Source organism: Crocodylus porosus, unplaced genomic scaffold (assembly GCF_001723895.1).
Source record: "Crocodylus porosus isolate Cpor-Errol unplaced genomic scaffold, CroPor_comp1, whole genome shotgun sequence".
NCBI lineage: Eukaryota > Metazoa > Chordata > Crocodylia > Crocodylidae > Crocodylus > Crocodylus porosus.
In genome coordinates this window covers 16,472,750-16,482,266 of record NW_017728931.1, presented here as the reverse complement: position 1 = coordinate 16,482,266, position 9,517 = coordinate 16,472,750, and the positions used below count along the sequence as shown (strand labels likewise).

General features: G+C 42.7%; 1 protein-coding gene across 2 annotated transcripts in view; it reads left to right on the top strand.

The window, feature by feature from the left end:
• LOC109316318 (tetratricopeptide repeat protein 38-like) overlaps positions 1–9,078 on the top strand; it is a 38,081-nt gene extending 29,003 nt beyond the window's left edge. Inside the window, exons 12-14 of one of the 2 annotated variants that reach the window (XM_019544275.1) lie at positions 5,634–5,793; positions 6,021–6,094; positions 8,044–9,078. In XM_019544275.1, coding sequence (XP_019399820.1) covers positions 5,634–5,793; positions 6,021–6,094; positions 8,044–8,137 — 328 coding nt within the window. In that variant the 3' untranslated portion in view covers positions 8,138–9,078. The remainder of the gene's footprint in view (positions 1–5,633; positions 5,794–6,020; positions 6,095–8,043) is intronic. The other variant, XM_019544276.1, reaches the window with a different exon arrangement.
• Positions 9,079–9,517: the final 439 nt, after the last annotated feature.

The following is a 9,517-nucleotide window of genomic DNA, read 5'->3' as shown; positions in this document are numbered from 1 at the left end:
TCGAGTCCAGCCCCCTGCCCAAAGGGCAGGAAGTCAGCTGGGTTCATAGGATCCCAGCAAGATAAGCATCCAATTTACTCTTGAAGGTGTTCAACGTAGGTGCTTGAACCACCTCCGCTGGCAGACTGTTCCAGACCTTGGGGGCTCGGACAGTAAAAAAGTAAAACTTTTACTTTAATTCACTTTAGATAACAGACCAGGATATGAATAGACACATTTGGAAAACTAGATATATCACATTAAACCCAGCATTTACCATGCCAAAAGATAGTAAAGGAACACACATCAAGAATAAAAGCTAATTAAAACATGTCTAGAATAGGTAATGTATTATTTTTAAACAGTAGCCATAAAATCCCACTTGACCAGTAGCCAGTGCAATATTTTCATGACACTGGTTTTTTTAGCCTTTGGACTTTGAGAAATTTTTTTCAGGTATTATCTGTTTTGACACCTATTTTCATGGACTGAAACTCTGATTCCCCTTTAATGTAGTTCTTAGATAAATCAGCCCTTCCAAGATGAATTGGACATAATTAAATACAGTCTCTTTTATCTATGGTTGTTTTGGGAAACATGAGGGTTGTGAAATGTGTTTAAATGCAGAAAGTTTTGCATTTAGCACCAGATATCCCTAATACTATTTACTGTTTTAAAATTAAGTCTACACCTTTAACTCTCCTCTGGGCTTTGTTTGGAACTGATTCATCAAAAAACTCTTAAGATGATATTTTCAAAAGCGCCCTGCTTTGCTTTACGTCTGACTCTAGAGAAAACAAGAAGTCTTATAGCATTGCCTCCCATGGCAGAACAACTTTAGGCCCAAGCTGAGCACTTTGAAGATGTTTAGAACAATGTGGTAATTTATTTTGCTGTTACTGCCTTATGAGTTTTGATGCTTAACATGAGTAATTCAAAGACATCATTGGGAAGTATACACACACACTCATTATACTCTTTTTTTCAAAGATTGTCTCCCAAAACAGCTGCAGAATGTATTTCAAAATTTAGGTTTATTTGCACATGCTTGCATGCTTATAGCTATATAATGCATATTATATTTTTATCATATCCATTTTACACAAACTTTCAGTGGTGTTTTTGAAGTGGTAACTCGGGTATTTGATGCAAGTTGGTAGTGCACTTTTAGCCCTCTATTTATACTGTCTAGATTTCTAATCATGATAAACTAACAAATATAGAATTAAGAAACTGCAGGCTACAACAGCTGTGCACTACATTCTTTTGTGTTAGAAAGAGCTCAGTTTTGTTTTCTTGTGTTATAGTGAGAAATTACAACAAAGTGGATTTCTAATCTATTATGGCTGGTGTAACAGGGAACCCTAGCCCTGTTACTAGGAGGCAGGGCTGCCCCTTTAAGACCCAAGTCTTTAGGAACACCAAGCACCAGGAGGCTAGGGGTTAATTTCCCAACCACCCAGGCTGGTCAGCTGACAGGAAAGGGATAGGCCTCTGGGCACATATAAACCCCAGGGCCGAGGCTGGCAGGAGGGGTCTTTGGCAAGTGGCCAGGGAAAGAGACCCCCTGTATGGCAGAACTACCCAGGAACGCTGTGGCTATCGAGGCTCCAGAAGTCTACAAGATACCCAAAGCTGGGAGGTACTCAATACTCAAGGAGTAGTTCGGGGTTTTTAAGGAGCCAGAGTGTGGCTCGTAGGACTTGCATTATGTCAAGTTATGAGCTCAGGGGTTCATATTTATGTTGTTGTTTTATCTGGTGGAGTAAGCTGAGGATATTGGGGGAAGAGGAGCCCTTATTGAGGCACACTACTGTGCAAAGCACCAGGGGACACAGCACCAGGGTGGTGATCAGACCCCAGTGCAAGGGGGTGCAATGACAGGGGATGATCAGACCAGGGCACAGCACCAGGAGGCTCAGAGATGGAGGGCAGGCCCCAATGCCAAGTGGCACAGTGATGGGGGTAGGCAGACCCCAGCACCGGGAGGCGCAGTGCCCGGGGGAGCGGCAACAGGGAGTAAGCATGCCCCACGGCCATCACCCAAAGGCGCAAGTCAACATTTTTATATAACATCTACAAGGCATTGGCCACCCTGTAGGCGAAGTTTGGAGCAGTGGATAGTGACCCCTAGCGTCAGGGTATTAAATGAGCAGTCTCCCACCTGAGTAACATCATAATTATGGTTCTATCAAGGCATGGCAGGTGAGAAAGATGGGTAGGTAGCCCAGAGACAGAGGGTCTGGCCTACACTAGACATGACAGGATGGACCCCTGTCACAGTTGGATATTCATTTGATAGCAACGTTTCTTCATCTGTCATAGAAAACAGGACCTCAAAAAGTCATCTAGGCCAATCCCCTGCTCCAAACAGCAACAGCCCTGTTGCTTTGCTTTCTGCTTCCTGCCCTCTTGTCCCGGTCTAATCTGATGCTCTTCTTTCTACTCCCCACCATATCTGCCGGTAAGAAGGCCTGTTCCATCTCCATTTTGCTGCATGCCACACACAGAGGTGTCTGCCGCTTGTGACATCTGTGCCACAGATTAGGCACCCTAGGGCTAATGTTTTCTTGCCGTATTTTCTTACATACATACTTGCCTTTCTCCCCAATCTATGCTCTCCCCCCTCATTTGGGGTGTGTGGTTTAAGCAGGGTGGCTGCTGTCTTTGCTGAAAAGAATCACACCTGGAGACACTGTGCATGCCATGCAGTTGCCAAGATGGCTGCCACTTTTGTTTCACCAAGCTGAAGGGACAGAGTCCCGCATTAAACCTCTCACAGCCATAGTTATTGCCCAAGCAGTGTAGCTTGTGCCTGAAGCAGCAGGCAAACGGTTGGCAGTATCTTGTTGGGGCTTGTGATGTGGAAAAATCATTTTATTTACAAGAACTTCTATAAAGAACTACTTACAATAAAGAATTAACAGTTTTGCTACTGCTCGTGCCAGGGCTTGGGGCCTTACTATGTATGACATCAGTCCTCCTGGAAACATAGCATTCAGGAAGTGTGGCATCAGAGGAGATGGTCTGAATGAGACAGTTTTCACCAAAAGTTTTTGCTGCCTCCAGACTGTCTGCTGGGAAGTCATACTTCCTAGACTCTCTGTGTTCCCAAGAAGACCTACTTTATCACACAGTTGGCCATGATTCTGGGAAAATCTTTTTTACCTTCTGCCTTCCAAAAAACAAGGTATGTGTTTTATTTGGGGGTGTCTCTTCTGTGAGAAAAATATGGTAAGGTCTTCCAGTGATGGCAATTCAGAAACATCTTGAGATAATCTATTCCACTACTTAACCACCCCCATAGTGAGAAAGTACCTTGTTGCAATTTAAATCTGACAAGAGCCAGGGAAAACAGGAAAACCTTATAGAACGGCAGCAAACCAGCAGATATACATCTTGAGAGGGGGCAAAACCAAATGTGCCCTTCTCAAAGCAACCATGAGGGAAAAGCAGGTGCAGACCATCCTTAAAAGAGCAAGCAAAAATGAAAACTGTGTGCCCTTGGCCCATTTGCTGAAGAGAACTGCAGGTCCCAGAGACTTTGCCTAGCCAGCTGCAGAGAGGCGCACCATCCTCAGGACTATTCAAGACTTACATTTCTTGTCTTAGGCAAAGTTTCTGTTGTTTCTTCATTTGGGCAAAAATTGGACAACATTTCTGTTGTTTCTTTGTCTTGTGCTTAAATTGTAACTTTCTGTACTCGATAAATGCTCTATTCAGAGAATGGACTATTCTTGTTGAAACTATTTTCATGGCTTCAGTGCCACCACCTAAATTCTAACATTAAAATTAATTAATAATATTTCTTCTTGTCCTGTCCCCTGTGGACATAGAATAATCTACTGCCATCCTCTTATAACAATCTTTTCTTCATTGGAAGATCTTTAGCTGAGCTCCACTTAGTCATCTCTTCTCCAGTCGAAATAATTCCGGTTTTTCCATCTTTTTCTTGCTTTTCCCTTGTCTTGGTTGGATAAATCTGCCCACAAATGGCTAATAATCTCAAATGCAAATGTATCATGTAACATTGAGGTGCGATTGGATGAAGCCAAGTTTGTTGAACTAATAAGTGCAAGACTAAAAGTATAAGTATCTACTGCCCTAAACATGGGTCATATACAATGCTGAGCTGTGTGGACAGAGAGGTTTAGAATCATAGAAAATTAGGGTTGGAAGGGACTTCAGGAGGTCATCTAGTCCATCCCCCTGCTCAAAGCAGGATCATCCCCAACTAGATCATCCCAGCCAGGGCTTTGTCTACTTGAGTCTTAACCTCCAAGGATGTGGATTCCACCACCTCTCTGGGTAACCTGTACTAGTGCTTTACTACCCTCAAAGTTTTTCCTCATATTTAACCTAAACTTCCCTTGCTGCAACTTTAGACTATAGTCCCTTGTTCTGTCATCTGCCACCTCTGAAAGCAGTCTAATTCCATCCTCTTTGTAACTACCTTTCAGGAAGTTAGTCTGCTATTAAATCCTCTCAGTCTTCTCCAAATGAAATACGCCCAGTTCCCTTAGCCTCTCCTCATAAGTCATGTGCCCTAACCCACTAACCATTTTTGTTGCCTTCTGCTGGACTCTCTTCGATTTGTCCACGTCCTTTTTGTAGTGGATGTGGACAAAACTGGACAACAGTACTCCAGATGTGGCTTCACCAGTGCCGAATAGAGGGTAAGAATTACTTCCCTTGATCTGCTGGCAATGCTCCTACCAATGCAGCTCAGTATGTTGTTAGCTTTCTCAGCAACAAGGGCACACTGTTGGCTCATATTCAGCTTATTGTCCAGCGTAACCCCCAGGTCCTAAGCTGCTGCTTAGTCACTTGGTTCCCAGCCTGTACCGATACATGGGATTGTTCCATCCAAAGTGCAGGACTTTGCACTTGTCCTTATTGAACCATATGAAGTTTCTTTTGGCCCAGTCCTTCCTTTTGTCTAGGTCACTCTGGATCCTAGCCCTACCCTCCAGCATATCTACTCTTCTGCCTAGCTTGATGCCATCAGCAAACTTGCTGAGGATCCACTCCATCCCGTCTTCCAGGTCATTGATAAAGATATTAAATAAAACTGGATATTTTGCTGGATATTTTTTTGGAGCTGCATGTTCATATGAGATGCAACTGGAACCACCACAGCAACAAAACAAGCACAAAATAAATAGGCAAAGCAGCACTTGTACTGTAACACTGAGCCAAAAGCATGGAATTTGCTTAGAAGAAGAGATTTTGGCCAGGATACATCCTGTTGTTTGATTCCTCCTTTGGTGAGGGGAAATAGGATTTTCTACATGTAAGTTAACAATACTTCATGAGATAAATACCTGATCCATCCTATTTTCCCCTCTTAAGGGGAAAAAAAAAGTCACAAGACCCTGAATATTGTCTGGTTCTTGGGTCCAGCAAGGTAGTAATGTCATCAAAACACGGTTTGCTCATATAATTAAAACAGCTGAGATTTTAAAAAATGTTAAGAGCAGCTATGGATGTTTGTAAGCATGTTTGTATGTCTGGCATTGTTCATGATTAATCCTTCAGCTACGTTGGGCTGCTGTAGAGCAACACTACCTACCAGTAGAACATGACAACTACTGAAAAAAGAACAACTACTGAAGATCTGCTTGTTGGAAGTTAAATATCTTGTTGTTTCACAGGAATCCTGGTGAAGACTATGAGCTTGGCCTGGTTCCGAATCTGGGATTGCCCCTTTGCCAAGCTTTTGTAGAATTTGACAATGGAAATTATGACAAGGCAGTAGAACTGCTTTATCCAATTCGGTATCAGATCCCACAGATAGGTGGCAGCAATGCTCAGGTAAGTACCATTATTAAATTGTCTTTCAGTAGATTCTGGGCGCTATGTTATGTGTAAGATTCCTTTTTTAATTTTCAATTCCTACAGTATAATGTAGCCCATTCCTGAATTTTCTTTGAAGTGCAAGTGCTACATCTCAGCTGGTTAATGTGTTCCATCAGCAAGAAAAAGTGCTACCTACAATGTTTGTTACCAAATAGTATAGTGTATTTTTTTTCTCTTTCCAGAAAGATATCTTCAACCAGTTGTTGATCCACGCTGCAATGAATTGTAAATCTAAAACTTATCGGAAACTGGCTAGGTGAGTGCCACTTGCAGTTATCAGTCGTGTCCAGTTGAGTGTAAACATTTTGTTTCCCTGGGGGTAAGTAGCAAAAGCACACTTGTGCCACTACTACTTGTCCCTGGGGAACACCTGTGCCATGCAAGCTCTGGTGGATGGCAGATTACCCTGGGAGGGGAGACTAGGGTCAGTGACTGTGCTGGCCCAGCAGCCTTACCTGGGGTCCTGAGGGCTTCAGGTTGCTGCAGCTACAGCGCTTCTACAGCTGGGAACCTGGCCAGCAACTGGAACATGGCTCTAGCCAGCCAAGCTCCAGTTTGGGACAGTGCTCCCTGCTTTCTTTTGGAGTGGGGTTTTTTTTTTACCCTGGAATCTCCTGGGGTCAAAAAACCCTCACACGCTACAAGGTAGGAGTGCAAGGAATGCTTGCATGTGGATTGTGTGGCACCACAGATGGGTCTGCGGCACCACATACTGCATGTCCATGCTCGTCTGAACACAGCCATTGTGTTCTGGCTTGTGATATTTAACAGCAAGAATGCTGTTTATGAAAGCTGAAATGACCAGTGTTTAATGTTATAAATGACAAATGAAATTATGCTCAAGCAAGCAAAAGCAAACCTAAATGTTGTTACGTTTGATATAATGGGCACAGTCTGCAGCACTGGCCAAATACAGTAGAACCTGGGTTCTTTGCAGGATCAGGTCTCTAAAGTTCCTGCAAAAAAGAGGGGTTTTAAGCCAACTTGGAGGTGTGTACAGCTGCAGAAAAGCTGCATGAGCCTGCTGAGGTGCTCCAGCTGTTTGCTTTGGCCTTATGTCAGAGTGCCTCTTCTCCTATCAGCTGGGTGGAATTGCTGATGAGATTCAGCTGAGTAGAGAAATGCCAGTAGAAGTAAAATTCACAGCAAAGCATTGAGAAACCCACTCTTCATTTGGTAACCTGCTGCAAAGTAAGTGTGTTATTAGCTAACAAATGTTCTAGTTCCACTGCATGCAATTAGGCTACCAAAGCCTGGGCTGGTTAACTGTTTCAGGTGATTGGCAGTCTATAGTCCCTCTATAAAGGACTTTCCTTCCAATTGTGCACCACTGTATTTTCTTAGGGAGGAAATATACTTAAAAATATACTCTTCAAAAGCTTAAAAATATACTCTTCAAAAGATAATTAAGTGTTAGGCAAAATATCAGAATAAGCTAACTTTTCTGTTCACCATGGGAAACAGCATGCAGAGACTTCTCCTTTGGCTTCCTTCACTACTGACAGGATGACACATTCTTTCCTTCAAACCATCTGCTTCAGGGCCTTCTAGATGAGCATTTCTGCCTTTGTTAGCCCTACCCTGTGAATCTCCCTCACTTGCTCTTTCCCATCTGGATCTATTCACTGGACAGACTTGCCTGTGGTGGTCCTCTTGTCCATAGGAGGAGCAGGCTACATCTGTATGGCAAAAGGTAGCATCATGCAGTCTCACTTCAAGCTAGGTTTGTGTGAACTAGTCCTGGAACTAGAAGAATCTTAACCAGGTTAGAGTATTTCTTTTGCCTCCATCTCTAGATTACAAGCTAGGAATGTGGAGGCTTAGTGAGAGGAGAATAGACTTGTTTAGAACTGACCTCCTAGGCAAAGGGCAGCCTGCACTGTGCAAGCACAGTGCTACTTCCAGTGCCACGTGACCATGAAAATGAATTAAATGGTGAGGCAGAAGTGTGGAAAACCTAAGTCCATCCAGTTAGTGAATGCTCTGTGTTGTATATTTGTGGATCAAGTATACAGTACTGACCTTAAAAAACACTGCTGTCAGGTAATGCTGGTGAGTGACAGTGAAGTTACTGAAATAGGTCACCATCTACCAGCCATTTAGATACATGACACATGGCTACTAAACAAGGGAACAAAAAATAGCCTGCTCTGTAATTCTGAACACTGTACTCAAGGCCTCTTTTTCCTGCCTCTCTACCTACAGGTGCCTCTTGATGGAACGTGATGCGTTGAGACCAAATTCACCATTGACTGAGCGGCTTATTCGGAAAGCATCAGCTGTTCATGCAATGACTTGAGTCTCTGTCATTCCAATGAAATCATGATTAGCACTGTTAATCAATAGCTTCCCGTGGAATTAAAGGAATCAAATTGGAGGGAATTATTGCCTTATAAGCCATGCCAGATCTCCTGCTTGCCTGAACTTTGGAATGCTCTTGTTGGTGATTCAACATTGTTGCTTAACTTCCTGCAGCAGCTCCAGTCCTAACAAGAAGTTGGCTTAGTTATGCCTGGGAAAAGATAGCAATAGCAGGAAAAGTAGAGGTCTGTCAGTCTTTGTTTACAGCCTGCTGAGCTATTGCTTTCTGGAAATGTGGATGGGTTTTATGCTGTTTGGGTTGTGGGATAACAGTACTCTAGACAGGCTGTCAAATTATTCAGTGCGTTTGCTATTCTCGTCCGTAAATAGGAAAGGGAGGAGATTTGAACTGTTTTTCACAAAATACAACATCGTGTGGGATATATTAGAGAAGGCTGGGTTGTGCCAAAGTTCTAGGAAATGGACAAGATGACATTGGCCCAGAGTCACATCTCAGCACAAAATTATGGGCCAAAATCTTGCCCTTTTCCTGGCCTCACAGATTTGGCTTTCAGTTTTTCAGAGATATTTTACACTGCTGTCTATCTAAGATTTTCTTTGCTTCTGTTACTCTAAAGATGTTTCTTGGGTTTTTTATTGCATTTTAATGAGGGTTTAAGATTCAGGGGGGTTTTTAATCCTAATAATGCTGCATATTTTTATAACAGCTCTATCGGTGAGTAATGATGGTGGGGAACAGTAGTTACGAGTCTGATGCCAATGAATTAAGTCTTGATTTGAATACATTACTGATACATTTAAGAATGAAATTCTTACAACTGTATTGCCCGTTCATTTACAGGGTGTGACTGATGCTCTCCTATAGTCTGTCAATAAATTTAATCCTGTGCTCAGTGTATTACCAGAGAAGTGACTACATACATTTATTGAACTGTGTGGTTTTTGAATATTCAGCATGGGGCTTCTTAAGCAAAACTGCAAGGTGAGTCAAGTATACACCCAGCATGGGTGAGGGAATTTTGAATTAAAATGGTAAGGACCAAGTTCAGCAACATTAGACTTCTCAGACCTCCCAGAAGAGTCATTTATACTCCTGTCTGCCACCAACAAGCAGTCAACAAGCAAATGGACAACAACAATGGAAAAGCAATGTGGGTGGGTATCTGTCTCTGAAAATAACAGCACACATTAATTCTTTTTTCTTGAAGCAATATTCAGCAAATTTACCCATGCCATGCAGACAGAACCTATTTAAGATCTCATCACCACAAATAGAGTAAACTGCAGGGTGCTACTTTTATCAGCTTAGCTGCAGCTCCCCTCCCACCCCAGTGTACCAAACCATGAACTCCCACAT